This window comes from Prosopis cineraria, unplaced genomic scaffold (genome assembly GCF_029017545.1).
Source record: "Prosopis cineraria cultivar Desert tree isolate PC_DT_omini unplaced genomic scaffold, ASM2901754v1 PC1, whole genome shotgun sequence".
Classification (NCBI taxonomy): Eukaryota; Viridiplantae; Streptophyta; class Magnoliopsida; order Fabales; family Fabaceae; genus Prosopis; species Prosopis cineraria.
The window spans coordinates 55,599,129-55,618,656 of record NW_026555332.1 but is presented as its reverse complement, the minus strand read 5'-3'; the positions used below and the strand labels follow the sequence as shown (position 1 = coordinate 55,618,656).

Genomic DNA, 19,528 nt, shown 5'->3' with positions numbered 1-19,528 from the left:
TACCATTTTCAAGAACCATAAGAACCCAAGTACTTGTTCACAGACCAGCCGTGAGGACTTCTCTTACGTGGAGGTAGATGCCTCAATTTTCTCTAATGGTAGCAGTGGCTGTGGAGGAGAACTACGTGACAGCGCCAGAAACTGGATATGTGGTTTCTCCTGCAAGTTGATTTCTATCCCTCTAGCTGTTACAAGGATGATTACGGTCATACAGGGTCTGAATGTTTGTTGACCTAGGGGATTTACCAGCATTGTCATTTATCCTGACTATGTTGAGGCTATAAATATGATTATTAGAGGTTGTGATCCGTAGTACCCCTTGGGATATCGTAGAGGAGGTTAGATTGATCTTTCAAACAAACTGGTCTCTTTATTTGTTTCATGTTCTTAAAAAATCTATTTCTATAACCAATTCCCTAATTAGAGCATTTCATAAAATTAAGGGGCCTTTTGTCCCTTTGAGCACCCCCACCTTTCCTGCGCGAGTTGGCTGATGATGAAAGAGTGTGACCCCCCTTTTTGCTTTCTTTTCAGCGTATTTGATTTGTGTTGATCTTAGCTGATTAATGAAATTTCAGTTTCTGCTAAAAAAAAAACAAACAAACAAACCTCATTTGTAATTAGTTATGTTCTGGTAGAATTCCATGACTCAATCCAATTTAGTCAGTTTTGAACATTAGCAATAGGGTCTAGTCAACAGGACAATTTAATGAGCACCTTGTTAACTGGATAAATGATAAGAGATAGCACAATAAAAAAATAGCTCTGCAAATTATCAAGTGTGGATCACTAAAATCGATCTTCAATTACAAAAATGAATCATCTCACAATATAACCTAGGTAATACAAAGATAATAAACTAATGTGAAAAACTTCTTTATTAAAGGATTCCACAGATAGCATCTCTAAAAGGTAACAAATGAGGGGAGCCTAAATTTCCCTATCTCTTTTCTAAGCTTAATACCCATATACTTAGGATAGCCCATCTCAGCAGCCAACTTTCGCTGACTATTCGATAACACATCAAGTCCAGGTTTCTTCAATGAGACTATGACTATTTTTAAATTTAAATAAATAAACAAAATTAGCAGATCACAGGATCCTTTTAACATACACTTTACATGCAGCAAATTCATTATTTCTGCATATTTCTCCACAGGTCTCCGATTCTAGTTTCGACAGTCTAACAAACTTGAATGCTTATTCAAACTCCGTATTTCATTAGAAATTGGATCACCTTCTATATGGGTAACAACTGACAACATTTCTTCTCATTTGTCTTCATTTCAGTTTTGAAAGTGATGGCATATGTCATATGAAATGGAATCTCTATCATAAACCTCTCTTGACAAATAAACAACACTTCTCCATTATATTTACCAGTAGTCATTGCATGAGCATATCCCATTTTTGAAATGGTGAAACCGGTTGCAATCTCTAACTATAATCTCTCGTTGAATTCCAAAGACATCGTCTTTATAGCCATATGACAATCACCACACATCCTTAAGTTCTTCACAATTCGTATTGTGGTGCCCGAGCTTGTCTTCAAAAAGCAGTATGCAACTGCCAACTTTTCACTGTGAAAGTATAACGCAGTCTCCTTCCCTTCCTCATCCAAATCAAGCAAGACCTCACTTGTGTTTCCTGTGTAACCATGCTTTTTCAACCTCCTTATAATTTCATCCAACATCATATGTATATCATGAGTGTCTGGGTGAGAATCATCTCCTGCAGTGAACTCGTGAAGAGCACCATCTATTTCAACCAGACTACAGCCAGGAACTTTCTTGATACCCCTCGCCTCCATAAAATCTCTCAACTGCCTCACTTCGCCCCACCTTCCCAGCTTTGCGTACACATTAGAAAGAAGCACGTACGCACCGCTATTTGAAGGGTCCAACTCAACAAGTTTCTTCAATGAGATCTCACAGGTCTCAATGTCTCCATACATCCTAGCACCACTGAGTAGAGATCCCCAGATTAGCACATCAGGTTTCATAGGCATAGATTTCACCACATTCCGAGCTGCCTTAATTCTACCAGCTCTACTATATAGGTCAACCATGCAACCGTAGTGTTGGATCAGAGGAATAATACCAAATTCTATCGTCATCCGCTTAAAATATTCTATTCCTGCACTTACCAAACCTCTATGCACACAAGCACAAAGCACACCCAAAATGTCACAGCGTTAGGCCTTAGCCCATTATTTATCATCCTTGCAAATATTCCAAGGCACTCCTCTGCGAGTCCATGCATGGCCAAGGCAGAGATCATTGCACTCCAAGCCATTACATCCTTTTCAGGGCCCAAAATATCAAACATTAATTTCGCCTTTTCAATGTCTCCACATTTCGCGTACATGTCTATCAGTGATGTCCCTAAGACAACATCAACTTTTATCCCACATTTGTCAATATAAGCATGAAGCCATTTACCCTGCTCAAGCGCACCTAGCCGTCCACAAGCAGAGAGTACAGCTGAAATGGTGAACTCATTCGGTTGAAGTTTCTGACCTCCGAACATCTGCAATTCACGAAATAAAGAGAGTGCCGATTTATATTCGGCACAACTTACATACCCATTAATCATACAGCTCCACGATATGACATTCCTCTGAGGCATCTCATCAAACAGTTTCCTTGCAACATCAATCATACCCGCCTTGGCATTTGCATGGATAATGGAATTCCAAGATGGCAAGTCGGGCTGTGGAATTTCATCGAATACTTGGCGGGCGAAAATCAGATAGCCACAAGACGAGTACATATTGATAAGGGAGGTTTGCACGAACAGGTCATTTGAAGGACCAAATACAAAAATCTGAGCATGAACTTGTTGTCCGAGACGAAGGTGAGGTGGGGATTTAAAGGATTGGAGAAGGAAAGGATAGGTGTGAGGATTGGGCAGGACACCATGGAAGCGCATGCGAAGGTAGACGAAGAGTGAAGAATGAGGTGAAAAGGCTGAATGTTGAACTCTGGATCGAATCAGGGTATTCCAGACCCAAGATTCAAGGGTGGGATGTAAAAGATGAAGACTTGGGTGCGTAGATGAAACCAGTTTCGTGGATGCCAGCATGGGTCATGGATGGCGGGAACCTGTTCCAGCCGCTCAGCCAACAAGGCCAGGCTTTACCAAGGATTTGTCCATATCCGTTGGCAGCAGAGATTTTCTTGTAATCATATTTTTCTTTAATATTTAGTCATGCGGACTTACTTAATGAGAACGTATTTGTTTAAATTTTTTTTCCCTTTAAAAAATTATTTATTTATTTATAAAAAATATATTTTGTTATATTTCATGACATTTGTTTAAATTTTTAAAATAATAATAATTAAAAAATAGATTCTGAAATCATACTTTAAAAATAATATAAATGAGAGCATATTATGAAAAATTTGAAAATATATAAAGTTATTGTAAAATTATAAAATAACTAAATGATACTTTATCTGTTAAAAAATGTAAGGTACTTTGCTTCACTTCAAATTAATACTATCTTTTTATAATTACTCCTATATAGTAAGGTATTTTATTTTAAAATAAATATAAAGTAATTATTTAATAGAAATACTTTTAAAAAAAAATACAATGATTACATACCTTATATTTTTTAACATTCATCCACTCAAAAAATATTTTATATTTTTTAATAGAACAAATCATTTTTTATGAATAGACATCCATAAAAATATTATAAAATCTAACATCCAACAATTTAAAAAGGAAAAACATAGCTTTTGATCCCCGTACTTTGTTCGTGTTTTGCTATAGATCTCTATATATTTTTTTATATTTTGAATTCTTACTCTTTCATTTTTCATGCTTTATGTTCATTTAAAATCCCCACATGAGCATTTTAGTCATTTAGGAACTTAAAATACTGAAAAATAAAAGTGTAGAAATCCAAAATATTAACAATAAAAAAAAGTGCAAAGACTTATAATAAAATATGAACAAAGTGCAGGAACCAAAAGTTATATTTTCTCATTTAAAAATATAATAGATATTTATTCACATGGTTTGAAAATTTTATTAAAAAACATTTATTTTATTTAGTATTTTTTAGTTTATAATATTTTACAAATATTTATAAAAAATAATTTATTATTTAATTATTTAAAAATTTTGTGATATCATTATATATGCATGTATTTTTATAACATTATCTCTCATTTACATCTAGTTAAATAATACATCGCTCCACTCAACTTTGAATCACATACATATAACTTTATTAATTTTTAAAACTTTACAATAAACCTCCCAACTCTTTTATTCATTTAAATAACTTTATATAATTAATTTTATACATTAACTTTTCACACATAATTTAAAGTTTAAAAATGTTACCTATACAATCAATCAAAGTTTAAGTACTTAAATACACATAAAAATAAAGTTTAATAGAACATATAATTAATGAATAAAAATTATTTGTATAAATTTAAAACTCCAAGATTGCTTATTATTAAATTTTAAAAGTTAAAGAGATTATTTATACATGATTTAAAATTTATAAGAATTTTGCATAACTTAGCCTTTACACCTACCAATACAAATTATTTTTAAAAATTACTCAAAATAACTTTTCAAAATAATTAAAAATACTTTTTTTGATTTTGATTATTTTTCTAAAGTTAAAACAAGCAGCTTAAAATTTTACAAAATGGATTTTTTTCCAATAGATAAATGATTTTTCCATTAAAAAAAACATAGTTTAACAATCAGGCCATAAATTTGGTTAGAATCAAGCGGATACCCTTGGAAAACACATTGAACACAATCTGCCCTCACACCTTACAAACCGGCTTAGATCTCATTATTTTGATTTTTGACGACTCATGAGTTTAGTTTCATCACTCGGGTCGATTTTAAAAAGGACTACTTTCCATCAGTACGCGAACTGTGAAGCATTGGAAACACACATGCAGTTAACCCAAATCAAAATCCTCAATATATATGCTGCATGAGCAGCATCTAAAACTTCTTGACATTACCTCTCCAATAACGTCTATAAAACAACATAAGGACATAAAGTTGGACCCAAAAGAAACGCAAGAATATTGAAGAACAGTTGGCAAGTCAATAAACAAAACTGATAAAACAAGACTCTTTGATAACTAAGCCTAACACAACGCATAATTCCTCAAGACAGCTAAACACATCTCTAGTCTTCATCCTCACCCTCATTCTCAGCAATGTTAAAGTATCTTAGCTCATAAACATTGCGATCCTTGTTAGCAGCAATAACCCGAAGCCAATCCCTCACATTGTGTTTCTTCAAATACTTCTTAGTTAAGTATTTCAGATATCTGAAAAGGTGAAACAAAGAAAAAAAAAAATACAAGCATATCATAAGGATATGAAATACAATCACTAGATAAGAGAAGACTTGAAAAGCAAATTAATATGGCACATCCAGAACTCAGATCATTGGTCTATCATGAAACTAATGCATTATTAATATTGATAGGAAGCGTAACACAAAAAAATGACCTCAAATCACTAAAACAGTTCAAGTAAGTTGTTTAAACAAGCAGGGAGCCCCTTCTAATTCAGCAGACGTTACTGTCATTGTTCTACTGGACTACTGATCACTGGACCAACCATTCCACTTAAACCCCAAAAAAAAAAAAAAAGTTTTACTGGGTGCGTCTATCTTCTCTCTGCTCCCCTCCCACACTCATCAATTGAATTACAAGTGTAGATACTCCCCTTATCCTCACAGTAGAGAACATAACAAACCAGCAGACATAAATATATTTAATTGCTTCGAAACACGGGAGACGACATTGTGTATGCTCGAAAGAATACGAAAATAAAACAATCAAAGTTAGTCGTCAGTCGTAATTAGAAGAATATCAGTAAATGATACATATTCATTTATCATTGTCGCATCTACATCTTTTGCGCCTTATGCATAAAAATAGCATCAAAATACTTTTCAAGGAAACAATCGGTCAGCTAAAGACATGGAAAGGAACGCGCCACATGAATACATCACTTTCATCTCAGAGCCAAGACCGTGGTACCACTCCTGATCTCTTCGAATGATTTACCAGAGCGATGAAATAGAGTAATAAAGAATTGCAATTTAATATGAATATTTAGCAAACGAAGGGCAGTCAAAGGGGTTGAAATCCATGGCCAATGAAAGCATTGTAACACGAAAAACCTAAAAGTAGCGGCTGAAACTAGAAACATCATCTAAGACGAAAGGGTTACCTCTTGGAGAAATTGCTGTCAGAAGTGACAGTGATCTTGCTCTTCTCCCGAGTAACAGTGACGGAATCGCCAAGGGCTCCGGCCTTGCCACCAACTTTAATCCTCTCCTGAAGGAATTTCTCCAAAGAAGCGATGTCCATGATCTTATCTTCCACCGGTTTTGAACAGTCGATCATGAAGGTCGCTCCCTTCTTTTTGCCCTTAGCCCCTGCAGATGCTCCACGGCTCATTTTCACGTCGTGCCCTGAATCTTGGGATGGTGAAGTGAGGAAGAGGCGGGTTTCTGTCGCATATATGGTTTTAATGAGGTTTCGTAGATTCTAGGGTTTCCGTATCCAAAAACGACAACAGATAGCGTCGTCGCTCTCCTTTTTTCGCCCCCCCCCCTTTCTTTTTTAATGAATACTGTTTTTTTTTTTTTTGGCATCTGATATGCTGAAACATTTGGATATGCTAGATTCATTATTTTATACTTATTACATTACCGTATATTTTGAAACTCGAACATAAAATCTCGGTTAAACTATCTAAGTTCTAACCACTTGAACAAATGCTTATTAGTAATGAATACTGTTTGTTTTCTTATAGTCTGATTCATGTCTCGGTTTTAAGGCTCAAAAAATTTTTTGCCAATGAAAGAAAGGCTCAATATTGTTACTGGATAATTTTTACTAGGTTGGCCCATATAACAATACGTTGAGGGCCCACAGAAAAAGGATTTCCCTTTCTAAGGCATAGATGAAAAAAAAAAAAGAAAAGAAAAAAAGGGATCTCCTTCGAACAGATTCTAGTTCTAGCCTTGAATTCCTGGGGATCCGTCTCCAAAAACGACAACATTTAGTGTCGTCTCACCCCCCGTTCCTCCCTCTCTTTTACCTCTTCGGCCCCTCATGAAAGTGGCATTTCTCTTATTCACGCCTCAGTTTTAAGGCCCAATAGGACTGTTGGATAATTTTTACTGGGTTGGCCCATATAACAAAAAGTGAGATCCCAGAATGATATATATCATTCATTTCAAGTTGGGTCAGCGCCGCCCTGATTACCGGCGAGGAGAGTAGAGAGATGTCCGAGCGATAGAATCGGGGAATACAAAATGGAAGACGACGTATACTGCGTCGTTCCGTGCTCTTCCCTCGCCGTTGAGTCAATCATCCGCGTCGGAACGGTAACAACGTCTATCCTAGTTGCATCTGCTTCTTGATTCCCGTACTCACGGTTCTTGATCAAGGCGAGAAGATTAAATGATTTTGTAAATGCTATATTCTGCTTCAGGCTGGTGCTATCTGGGGCCTATGCAGTGGTCCATACGACGCTCGTAAACAAGGTTTGGGTATTCGTCGAATTAATATAATATCCAAGTATTACTTCGATTCTGAACTAGCTGGAATGAAGTAAGCTTGCATGTTTGCAGGTTTTACTGGCCTTCGCCAAGCTTCCTTTGTGGTAAGGTAGTCTTTATTTAAAAGAAAAAGAAAAAGTTAGCTTATGAATATTGTTATTTGGATTTTCCAATACTACCAGCTGATGACGATAAGTACAGGCTAACTCCGTCGGTAGATACGGGTTTCAATGTGGTAATTAAATTGATAAAATTGATCGTTTGATTGAGTTGCTCTAGCGTTACTTAAAGCTTTTAACACCCTTTATTTTAATTTTAATGTTAAGGACTTGTGGCTGGAATTTTTAGCATTACTAGATGTGGGATTCAGAGATACAGGAATCGGGATGATTGGGTTAGTTCTGTCTTATTTATTCTTCGGCTTATTTTTAAAATCGTTAAGAAAAACAATCGACACGAATGGGTTTGAATTTCTTTACATTTTGATCAGCTAAAGCGATGGTTCAAGTGTACTGCAACTGCATTATCAATCTTGAACAACTGTAGATCCATTGTAAAATTTAAACTTTGTGCTTCATAGATGATGGTAGAAACAAATTTTCCAATTAATTTATGGTTTTTTCTCTTCATAAATTTCATCCGCTGGCTGTGTTCTTTGAGTTTATATAGCGTATGCTTTATATTGTGTGAATATGAGATTGACTGACAGTGCCAATGATTGGTAGTCATGTCTGACAAAGATACCAAGATAATTAATTAGTTTTTGTTTAATGAATAAAATTTAGCATTAAGTAATAGATTGTGTTGGATCATCACAAAATGAATTTTATATTTCTCCCACCATAAAATCTAATTCTATGGTTTGATTTCTTTCAATGAGCTAGCTGCTGCCTGTGATCTGTAATTTTAGCTAAATTATTGTGGCTCCATGTAAGAAAATCTTGCTTGTTTTGTGTTTGCCTTCTGGTATATTTTCTATTTTTGTGGTTCACGTAGATTGGTCAGTCTACCTTCATGCTATAACTAAACAAAAGAGGGAGTTGAGAAGACATTATTTAAAATGAATTCTTTATGTTCCTTTGTGAAATGCATGGTGTCAATTTCATACGTACGTACGTATGTACGTACGAATACCAACCCTTCTATAATTGTACACTGAAAATGACTCCACCAAAATGAAGAACAGGGTTGATTTCTCAAAGGCTGTTGGATCCTCTATCTTCTCCTTGTTTCTATTTCCTTAATAGCTTCACTCTTCTCAGCCACTGTGACTGAACCCTCTCACACAAGCTTGTAACTAGGAGTGATGAGGACATATTAAGAATCTCTCTTTCTCTCCCCCCCCCCCCCTTCTCTCTAATCAAATGCATTAGACTCATCACAGGGTAACAAATTCATCGTAATCAAGTGGGGAGCCTGATAGCCGAGGAGCACGGAGCAGTATGGGTCATAGTCACTATAGCACTACGCCAAATTGAAGTACCAAGGGCCTCAGTGGTTGATTTAAATATATAATGGAAGATCAGTGAGATTCTTCATTTGTGCGTCCAGACAATCCATGTATAAGGACAATATCGGGACGTGGATTGACCTCAACTCACTTTTGTCATTCAGTTATCTCTAGGAGGCTCAGTGCCAGAAGTTTTTACTAACTCCTTCGACATATAGCCATAGACAAGTCTTTTCTGTTAAAATTTTGTTCCACTGCAAAATTTCTGTCACCGCAATTGTGGCAGATCCATATGCCCTGTTGTAGTGCATTTTTGAAACTAACTGAAATTGTTGTGGTGCATTTTCTTTGGAAATGGAGCAGATTTACATCTGGCAGTATGATTCTTGACAGTTTTTAAGTTCTAGATACCTAGGCATTTTTGTTGGGAAAAACATTTCTCCCTGTATATATATTCATAAATTGTGGTTGGATCTGAAGGAATTTAACAGTTGATATTGGAGATAGCTAAACGAGTTGTTAAAGAATGAATTTTGATTTCCCCTTTTCTTCTATTTGAAAATTTTCCATCAGGTCAATGGTTTGATTGCGGGTGCTGTAGCAGGTGCAGCCGTTGCTGCTGGGACAAGAAACTGGACGCAGGTAATTGGGATGGCTTGTTTGGTTTCAGCTTTCAGTGCTGCCGCTGACTATTCTAGAACTTCTTGAGATAACATTTGTTCGGAGCATGGACTGAAGAATAACATATTTGAGACTTCGGCCTTCCTAGCGTACGCCAACAACTGCATTTGTTCTTTAGCAGTTTATCTTTGTCACACCTAAAGAAAAACGCATTAGAGCGGGCATGTTTTGGTCCACCCTGTAATTGTTCATAACCGTTTTTCTACTTTAAGGCAGTGTATGCTTTATACGGTTCAAGCGATACAAGTTGATGCTTATTTTACTTAAAAGCAGTCGATCTGTTACTATTAATGTGGCATTTGTAGAACTGCTATCTTCTATCTCATAAAAATGGTATTGTGGAAATCCCATTCAATCATGTGAACAGACAGGTTGTATCAGTTACGAGAAGCAGATGATTCTCCCATTAGACTTATTGTTTTGATCTTATATAAGGTCTGCATTCTAACAATGAAAAATTGATGCTGGGATAGTTATACTCGCGGGTTGAAATCAACACTCGGAACTCAGGAAAAAGGTTTTGGTCCGTGATTGCTTCATTTTTCTATAACTCGACGTTTCTTGAAACAGCTTTCGATAACAGGACTGAACTTTCTATGCCAAGAGCATTTTCTTATTCCTCAGTTCCATCCAGCTGTCAGCATTTATTCATCAGATGGCTGTCTGCTAAATTTAATTATAATCAGAAAGCTCAAATGCACAGGCTTCAAATTTTGTTTTTGAAAAAAGGTACAAATGAAACTGGTTGAGACTAGTAGCGGTGGAATTGGCTTAATTTTGGTCAGGTATTGTGGCATTTGTTTGAAATTGAAGGGATGGCAGTGAGTGAGCAGGGCATGTATCTGGAATTCAGACACAATGGCACCAAAATTGTCGTTGCATGGATCATAGCGTCGCTGCAGTGGACCATAGCCTCTTTAATCAATTCTCAACAGCTTCATCTCCGTCGAAAGTTGGGAAGATTGCCAACAACTTGGTAGCTTTTGTTAACAACGCTTAACTGGTGAACCTTTGTGTCCTTTTGTTACTTGATAAACCAAAAAAGCTAACAGCGGAGTGGGGTCTGTGAGCTATGGCCTGGTTCATTGCATATTGGTGAAAATTTCATTCTCTAATCATGAAAAGCATTAGATTTTAGACCAAACTAATACGTTTCCCATAATTCTGCAAACAATGCACGAACCCGGGCGAAGAAGCCGGCAAAGGAACATTGTGCCAATATCATCTAACTCGGGTGCAGAACCCGGCAAAGATCAAGCATGCAATGATTATTTCGAGGCAGGTGGAATCGAAATCGCTGGATAAGTAAAAATGTGAATAAGTATAATCACCATCACCATCATCATCATAATAAGTATAGTATAACTAGCCTCTTATACATAAACATCCCAACAAGAAAAAAAATAAATGAGAAAAAAAAATAGACGGGGAGAAATTTAAGAAATGTAACGCTCTGGTTGACTACCAATCTTGAAAAGGGTGAACAAGAAAATCCACGTAGAGGTGGATCTTGAGGTTGAGGATATGGGGAAAGACCCCTAACTCTGCCTGGCAGACGACAACCATCCTTGATCCTCCCCTGTTGTCTGCTTCTGTATGGCACATTGGTGTTTCTAGTCAAGAATTAGGTGGAGGTTGCACCTTCCTTGTGGTCACCAAAAATACGTTGTCGGAAGTCAGAAACCATTAAAGGCAGTCCCTTGCGCAGGTCCACCTTGGGCTCCCACCCTAATAGTTCCTTGGCCCTTGAAATATCAGGCTTCCTCTTGTGTGGATCATCCTCTGTGTTGGGTCTGTACTCTATCTTCGCATCGGGGTCTATCGTTTCTTGCACCACCTGCATCGCCACCAGCCAAGTCTAGTCATGGCCAGTTCTTAGCAGTAATTACATTGGTCTGATTTCAAGAATTGTCTGAGCTTACCTTGGCAAGTTCGAGCATGGTGAATTCACCAGGATTTCCGAGGTTGAAAGGCCCCACATGCTCTCCCTCCATAAGGCGCATCAGACCCTCGACCTGTGCCACAACATCAAAAAAGCATCTCACTCATCTCATTCTCACCCAACAACCTTGAAGATTAAAATTATGACTACACGTGTTATTTTCAAAACTTCATTGCCTCTGCATTTACATTATCCTTCTCGCACACCTGGCACCACACTCCCATTTATTTTAATTTAAATTACACCATCCAGAGCTTCCATTCTTCCCAGAGTGTCGGTTAAAATTTTGTATCTTCTTGCAATTTAAGTTACCGAAAGAACTGGCCCACCCCGGCACATCCATTTCGTTCACAATCACGTGCAGCTGCATCTTCTGTACCACACTATGCACAACCGACGCAAGTATGGGCAATCGAGTCATTTTACGCATCTAGCAGAGAGATGCAGCTTGCAGATAACAGATTTACTAATGCCAGGGGCCATGGCAGTCAGAACGCCAGGAATTGTTTATGTCATACACACAGTACGCACATGGGAAAAGTGAAACAGATTTAGCTTTCGAACAGGGGGAAAGAAGGCTCAAAAGCAAGCCCATCTCTCTTTGCATTCAAAACCAACTTGATATTCAAAATTATAACGAACATGTTAATTACTACCAAAACAAAGCACCACAAAAACCGGCTTACCAAATCAGAAACATACTGAAAACTCCTTGTCTGCTTTCCATCCCCATATACAGTCAAAGGCTCCTTTCTTAACGCCTGTCACAACCCCAACAGTTATTGATATTAAAAAATCAATTTAACAGCTCATTTCTACAATACACCTACAGTATTAGTTACACTTTGCTCGCAAAAAAAATAAATAAATAAAGCCACCTGAGCAACGAAGTTGCTGACAACGCGACCATCGTCCAGGCACATTCGGGGACCATAGGTGTTAAAGATTCTAGCAATTCTAACCTGTAACGAGAAATGTATAAAAGACAAAACAAATTTATAGTTTCTAAATAAACTCAGCACCAGCAAGGTTGTAATGGAGAAGGACCTCAACGCCTGCTCCTCTGTGGTAATCCATTGTCAACGTCTCGGCCGTACGCTTTCCCTCGTCGTAGCAACTTCGGACACCTGTCGCACATTCGCACAACAGAACAGACTTCCATTAAACGCTTTGTCTATTGAGGCATCCAGCCTTGCAGTTTACGGACCAAAATGCCCTTCACCGTTTTACCGTTTTAAAACTTTTAACGTACAGCCGTTAAAAATATGTTATGGCGGGGATTTCCTTCACGCCTGCCATGTGTCCCTCAAGTTTTAAAGAAGATCTCAACCCTACATCTAGTGGACCCGCAAATCACGGGTTCCTCGTTGACCGTGAAATTCCGACCGGATCTGTAAACGTGGTCCTCTCACCGAACCCCACGTGTCTAAGCAAGAGTTTTATTTCCTTTTTCCTAATTAAAAGAGAGTTGTAGCTAGAAGAATAAAACACTACCCCAGTCCCCACCCAGCCTCCCACGCACAAATACATTCAAAGCTGTAAAGCCAGCCAAATTAAAATCTAAACCTACGCTTATTTCTGAGCATGTTAGTCAGTCAATGTCAAGGCACGCTAAGGTGCGCCGTTCTACACGGAGCAAAAAGAGGACCCGTTCCACGCAAATTCAGGTGCTAACTGACCGAATGAACAGAATGCGATGAAAGTCCGGCTGGTTCACTGGAAACCGCGAGAGAGAGAGAGAGAGAGAGAGAGAGTACCCACCAATAGGATTGACGTTGCCCCAGTAAGTCTCCTTCTGAGGGTGTTGAAGAGGATCGCCGTAAACCTCGCTGGTACTGGTGAGCAAAAACCTTGCGCCGACTCTTTTAGCCAGCCCCAGCATGTTCAAGGTTCCCACCACATTGGTCTTGTGAACAACCAAACAATTAAGGACTCCAAAGCACGGAGCAATGAATACGAATGAAAACATAACACAGAGAACGTATTTTTGACAGAGAAATTGAACAATTGGACCGGGTCGCAGAAAAAGGATATGATAGTCTTGACCGGGTTGAACTTGTAATGAACGGGGGATGCAGGGCATGCAAGATGATAGATCTGATCCACCTCCAGCAAGAGGGGCTCGACGACGTCGTGCCGAATGAGCTCGAATCTGGGGTTCCCGAAGTGGTGCATCACGTTCTCCTTCCTTCCGGTGAAGAAATTATCGACGACGATGACGCTGTCGCCCCTGGCAATCAGACGATCCACGAGGTGGGAACCGACAAAACCCGCGCCGCCGGTGACAACGATGCGGAGTCCCTTTCTCTTAATCCCCAAGGGGACCTTGCCGAAGGAATGAACAGGCATCCTGTGGGGGAGAGAGCGGTCGATCCTGGGCTCATGGAACAAAGGGGCGGAGTCGTACTGGAAGTAAGGGACGGGGAGAGAGTCGGGGCGGGGAGGGATGCGGGAGGAGGGGAAGAAGATGAAGAAGAGGGAGGCGATGGCAATGCCGAGGAGGACGAAGAGGAGGCGCTGCTCGAGGAGGAGATAGCGGATGGGGCGGGTGAGGGAGAGCCAAGGCTTGAGGGGCTTGGGGGAGTAGGAATCGTGGACGGGCTGGGACTCGTGGCCTCTGAAAATGAGTTCGGAGGCCATGGCGGCAGAAATTGCAGGAACGGATCCGAACAGAGGTTGGCGTTTCGGGAGGATGTGGGCAGATCCGAGGGTGCGTTCAAGTATATATAAAGGGGGGAGGTGGCGTGGCGGAGGCTTTTGGAAAAATACTCAAAAAGAGATGAAGGCAGCGTTGAATAGTCTTACAAAAGTGGGCACTGGGTGTTTGAAAAGTAAAAGGGGCTGTGGATTGTAAATTATATTTATTACTGATTACTAATTAGAGTTACATTACAACTTGCAACCAATGGAAGCTCACCATCTGCCAAATACGCTGTCTTTCTTTTTTTTTTTTCTTTTTTTAAGAAAATAAAATACGCAGAGTCCTCTACAGTCTACCCAAGACTCTCTCACCTTAATGCTAATTCTCTTTTGAGTTTGACTTCGAAGCGCGCCTCTCATGCCTACCCTACCCTGTGCCCATCATACTAACTACTGAGAATGGCGGGGCAATTGAAATATATAAAAAGTAGACACTTCTTTTTTTGACAAAATTACATTTGCCTCCTCTAAAATTGTAACTGCCTTCCATCAAAAATCCATTGTTCCACATCATTTTTAAAATTTTCAAGCATAGGTATTTGAAAATATTTTTCACTCTTGTATTTATCATAAAAAATTTATGATATAAATAAAATTAAGGTCTATTTTTAAATTTTTCATATAATTTATTTATATATTATTTTAATTAATATTAAGAATTAAATTTTAAAAAATATTAATATCTATATTTGGTATAAAATTTCCTCAATTAATATTCCTTCCACTAAAAAATATAAGATATTTTTAAATAAATTTTACCTTTTAATAAAGTAATTATTACTTTCAAATTAACCATATCTTTTCATATTTATTCCTATTAAATATCTTATAATAAATATAAAGTTATTCATTGATAAGGATACTTAAAAAAAAAGACAATAATTATATCTCAAAAGATTAAATATGTCTTATATTTTTTAACATCTAACTTTTTAAAAAATATTTTATATTTTTAAATGTAGAGAGTAAATTTTTCTCCGTCACTTATCCTTTAGTTGGATTTATATATGTAATCTTATTTAAATAATTATTTCCTAGCTTGACGACCAACGAAAAATATTATTACCAGATGCACAAATTTGTATTTCCTGCCTCGTCACTCTTAACTATTACTGGAAACAGCATTGAAGGTGTTGGAGAAGAATTAAATTATTTTCCTTTTAATCTCCCCACTATTTGTTCAGCATTGAAATAAAAAAAAAAAAAAACAAGAAGAAGAAGCAGAAATCGATCCAGCTCTCATCATTCATCATATGCACCGTTTCCCCTCGAACTATGTACTTACAAAATAATATGATCAGTCACTCATTCAAAAACAACAAAATAATTACAAATTAAAGTTTGAGTCATGAAGCCTTTGTAAAGGAAGCCTCTGCGTATATAATGTTGACTTCGACAACGTTACGAGACCTTATTCAAAATCAAAATGTATAAATAATTGTACATGGTATGTTTAGCTATATATCTTGGTTTAAAAATATCTCCCAACACGAGATCCAATTAACAAGGGAAATGATTGGTGGAAGGTGGAGCCACGTTGAAATAATAATATACCATTCATGGCAGATAGTACGGTTTTTAATTATGGGTGAGGGTGCTTGGAATGAAAATTATGTATGTCAGTTGGGTTTTATATATATATATATATATATAGCGTAAATGATTAGTTATTCAGTCCAAATTAAGCATTAAGCAATATTACATGTATTTTAGGTGCGATGTCGCATGTTTATATGGACAACAACCCAGCTGACTTGTTCCTTATTTTTCTTCATTTTCCGGTAGGTGACCGCATTTACAATATTCGTTCAGTTGTTGAGCTCTGAGCTTTTGAATTACACATATAAATTTCCATCTCAAAAACATGGGGCATAACATATACTGCTTTCCTGTTTTCATATATAAAAAAAATGATCACTTCATACGATTTAAAAAAATTAGTTAAATATAATAATTATATTTAAATTTAAAAAATTTAATTAAAGTGTCTATATAATTATTGAAACAAATTTATCCTGTGAAAATAAACATTTACTCTACGAGAGACATCTTGAAAAAAATAAAAAATGTTTCTTAAAATTTATAGTTTTACTTATAGTTAAAAATAAAAATACATATGGTAGTAACATTAATCAGTGTATTTAGTACTTTATACTTCCTAGATTAAAGGTCGCTCGTTACACTTTGAAAAAAAATTATTACCAGTTAGGATGAATTTGTTGAAGCAGTGTTTTCCTCGTCTCCCTAACGAGCTTTCTGGACGAGGAATTTTGACTTGATTGAAGCTTTTCATTTATGTGTGTGTGTGTGTGTGTGTAGAAGTAGCTGAGTTTATGACAAATGGCATCAGTAAGAATATGCACAACAAGGATGCAAACTACCAAGGGGATCACATGATTTTCCATGCTCCAGGGATATCAGAGAAGATTATATTCTTTACATCTTAAATTATAAAATATTTTTAAATAAAATTTTATATATTAATAAATTTTATTATATATACTTGACAACCTTATCTTTTTAAAATAAAAATATAAACGTTTAAAAATATCCATCATTTAATATATTCAAAAGAAAAAGGATATAAATTAATTATAAAGAGAGAAAGAATATTATTAAAATTGATGCATTTAATAAAACATTAATTCATTTAAAATATTTTATATTTTAAGATATAAATTTTTAAAAAAAGCACCCTATAATTTAAAATGAAGGCAGTATTATCTAATTAATCAATATTAGCCGTCATTATTAATTATTTCTATTTAATTTAAAGTTATGACTGGAGAGTTCTCTGCCACTGTAGACAGGCTCATCGAGAAGGGAAGCCGCCTCAGAATTAATTACAAAAATTGCTTTGCGAGAAACGTCCAGGTCCATGTCTACTTTTTCTGTTATCGCTTATAAACAGAAGCAATAAAACAATTTTCTTGATATTAAATATAAGCAAAATTATATTGTAGTTAATGAAGTTTTTAAATTTTACCACTTAGTTTAAATCAGTTGTTTTAAATAGAAGTGGTTAAAAATAGTGGCAATAAATGAATCATTGCGATCTGCTCACAAAAAAAAAGAAAGAATCATCAAGGAAGAAAGAATGTTAAACACTGCTAAATGCCCATCATGGGCATTTTAGGGAAAGAAATAACCTAATACGTAATTAAGTTGAATATAGTTAACTTTTTAAAAATATTAAAACAATTAAGCCCCTTATAAATGAGAGTGGGGGGTGTATAATAGACACAGTACAGTAAAGTTACAGCTGAAAAACAAATGAGTCCATTCTTTATAAACCTAATCTCTTAAAATATGGTGACTTTTGAAGCCCTGTCTTTATTAAAGAGTTCAAGGTTAAATTTTTTAAACATTTTTTTTATTTTTTTATTCTTATTTTTAAAAAATTAATGGAAAAGCATAACTTTAAATCTTGTATTTTGCTATAGATCTTTATATATTTTTTTAGATATTCTAAGTTCCTATACTTTTATTTTTTGGTGTTTTAAATTCCTCCAAAGTCCTGACACTTTGTTTATTTTGGGACCAAAAACATTGAAAAACAATAATGTAGGGGCATATAGTACTGAAAAATGTGTAAAAATCTATAATAAAATGTGAGCAAAATATAAAAATTAAAATTTATGTTTTCCCAACTTTAATTTCACATTATGATATTACATATTCTTTTTTCAAAATATAAATTATGATGTTCAACAATTTTTAAAAAACCTACATAAATTTAATTTAAAAATTGAAAATATTTTTTAAGGGTAAAGCAAAAAAAAAAAAGTTTGAATGAAATGTCCAATCTCCTTTTAGAAGGCCTCATATGATCAAACTTGAAAGCTCAATTATGCTAAAAAATCCAAGTTTCAAGCCCAAACTATTATAAAAAAAAGAGTTTAAACCAACAATTCATGTTGCCAGCTCTAAGTATAGCTAGCCTTTGAACATTTTGGTAGGTATGAAGGTAATAATAGTTAATTATTCTTTTCAATCTTATTTATTATGGAAGTTATTTTTAACATGTTTTTTTATAATCGGTGAAAATTTAAAAATTTGCCAACTCTATCTAAAAATATTAACTAGTTTTCAAATATTTTTATGTTAAATATAAATATTTTTCTTCCACCAACGTTTAATGAATGACAAAGAGAAAAACTTGTGGTAAAAGTCAATGAGATATCTCATAAATAATGTCCAAAAAATCTACTTTTTATGCTTTATAAATAAATTAGAGAGAGTATGTACGCTTAGAAGCATGCACAGTCATTTTCTCAAAATGTTGCGTTGTACTCTTCATTGATCATTTGCTCGTGTAAATACATACCCTCTACAGATTGTAATGTAAATTATTGATAATTATTTCATAATTCTAAAAAAAAAAAAAAACTAGTTGAAACCTTGCATTAGTACAGATTTTGGTTTTTACAAAAGATTTTTTACATCAATTAACAGGTACCTACTATTAAAAGTAGAGGCGGTGGTGTTTTGGTAATATTAGTTGTAACAGTAGAACTTTCAACATTAGGTTTAAAATAAATCATTCTTCCTCCCTCCATCGTCATTCTCTACCATTGTTGCAGATCTGTGCCTCGTGGAGTAGATCAAAGAAGCTGAGTAGACGTTGAATTGTTCCACCACTGAGTCCATTAAAGAGGCCGAGCCATTGCCACCGTCTGTCTGGTAGTTACCGATTATTCTTGCAATTTGCTTATTCTGAAGGTTTTCACATGATGAATGCTTTGGACATGTACATGTTAAATTCTTCATTGACTGATATATCCCTTATAAATTTTTTATTTTCTTTCACATATGCTGGCTATAATGGCTACTTTAATAGATTTAGTTATTGTTTGAATTTTTTACTCTATCCACCACCTCTCTTTGAGCTAACACTCAAAATTGAGATTTAAAATACTTCATTTGTCTCACTCGGTGGCATTTAATCATATGATTTTTGAACAACGTGCATGTTTTATTTATCTTTCCAGATTCTGTGAGATTTAGTTTTTTTTTTTTTTTATAGCTTGGACGTGATGATGTTCACCAAGATAGTCCCAAAACAGAAAAAACACGTTTCATTTGGCATTCTTGTTAAGTATTCCAGATTGAAATAGCATCTCTCACTTTCATTTGCTAAAATTTTCTATGTTTTTTATCCAAATTGACTGTAAGTTGGCTT

General features: G+C 35.8%; 4 protein-coding genes across 5 annotated transcripts; 1 reads left to right on the top strand and 3 right to left on the bottom strand.

Annotated features, from left to right (window-relative positions):
• Window positions 1-774: 774 nt before the first annotated feature.
• On the bottom strand, window positions 775-3,155 carry LOC129315467 (pentatricopeptide repeat-containing protein At3g62890). The gene is given in 3 exon segments (XM_054959154.1): window positions 775-1,456; window positions 1,459-2,181; window positions 2,184-3,155. Coding segments are annotated over 3 exon segments (1,704 nt in total). The 5' UTR covers window positions 3,085-3,155; the 3' UTR covers window positions 775-1,376.
• A 1,785-nt stretch (window positions 3,156-4,940) lies between these two features.
• LOC129322892 (60S ribosomal protein L22-2) lies at window positions 4,941-6,516 on the bottom strand. The gene is made up of 2 exons (XM_054969352.1): window positions 6,235-6,516; window positions 4,941-5,321 (listed from the first exon to the last, which is right to left on the bottom strand). The coding sequence occupies exons 1-2, from the start codon at window positions 6,462-6,464 to the stop codon at window positions 5,177-5,179; spliced, it is 375 nt and encodes a 124-aa protein (XP_054825327.1). The 5' UTR covers window positions 6,465-6,516; the 3' UTR covers window positions 4,941-5,176.
• A 722-nt stretch (window positions 6,517-7,238) lies between these two features.
• LOC129306324 (outer envelope pore protein 16-4, chloroplastic) lies at window positions 7,239-10,062 on the top strand. 2 transcript variants are annotated; one of them, XM_054946863.1, is made up of 6 exons: window positions 7,239-7,399; window positions 7,507-7,558; window positions 7,646-7,682; window positions 7,775-7,808; window positions 7,900-7,967; window positions 9,628-10,062. In XM_054946863.1, the coding sequence occupies exons 1-6, from the start codon at window positions 7,328-7,330 to the stop codon at window positions 9,710-9,712; spliced, it is 348 nt and encodes a 115-aa protein (XP_054802838.1). In that variant the 5' UTR covers window positions 7,239-7,327; the 3' UTR covers window positions 9,713-10,062. The 2 variants fall into 2 exon arrangements, with proteins under 2 accessions (XP_054802838.1, XP_054802829.1); XM_054946854.1 differs by having other exon boundaries at window positions 7,240-7,399; window positions 7,646-7,677; window positions 9,597-10,062.
• A 960-nt stretch (window positions 10,063-11,022) lies between these two features.
• On the bottom strand, window positions 11,023-14,354 carry LOC129306334 (UDP-glucuronic acid decarboxylase 2). The gene is made up of 7 exons (XM_054946875.1): window positions 13,681-14,354; window positions 13,408-13,555; window positions 12,694-12,773; window positions 12,525-12,608; window positions 12,333-12,407; window positions 11,627-11,719; window positions 11,023-11,541 (listed from the first exon to the last, which is right to left on the bottom strand). The coding sequence occupies exons 1-7, from the start codon at window positions 14,284-14,286 to the stop codon at window positions 11,329-11,331; spliced, it is 1,299 nt and encodes a 432-aa protein (XP_054802850.1). The 5' UTR covers window positions 14,287-14,354; the 3' UTR covers window positions 11,023-11,328.
• Between the last annotated feature and the right edge of the window lie 5,174 nt (window positions 14,355-19,528).

Coding starts and splice junctions, on each gene's coding strand:
- LOC129322892 (XM_054969352.1), bottom strand. CDS start 6,464: ATGAGCCGTGGAGCATCTGCAGGGGCTAAGGGCAAAAAGAAGGGAGCG. Junction 5,322..6,234: donor GACAGCAATTTCTCCAAGAG/GTAACCCTTTCG, acceptor TCACCTTTTCAG/ATATCTGAAATACTTAACTA.
- LOC129306324 (XM_054946854.1), top strand. CDS start 7,328: ATGGAAGACGACGTATACTGCGTCGTTCCGTGCTCTTCCCTCGCCGTT. Junction 7,809..7,899: donor TAGATACGGGTTTCAATGTG/GTAATTAAATTG, acceptor TTTAATGTTAAG/GACTTGTGGCTGGAATTTTT. Junction 7,968..9,596: donor ACAGGAATCGGGATGATTGG/GTTAGTTCTGTC, acceptor ATTTTCCATCAG/GTCAATGGTTTGATTGCGGG.
- LOC129306334 (XM_054946875.1), bottom strand. CDS start 14,286: ATGGCCTCCGAACTCATTTTCAGAGGCCACGAGTCCCAGCCCGTCCAC. Junction 12,774..13,407: donor GGGCAACGTCAATCCTATTG/GTGGGTACTCTC, acceptor AATGTGCGACAG/GTGTCCGAAGTTGCTACGAC. Junction 11,542..11,626: donor CCATGCTCGAACTTGCCAAG/GTAAGCTCAGAC, acceptor GTGGCGATGCAG/GTGGTGCAAGAAACGATAGA.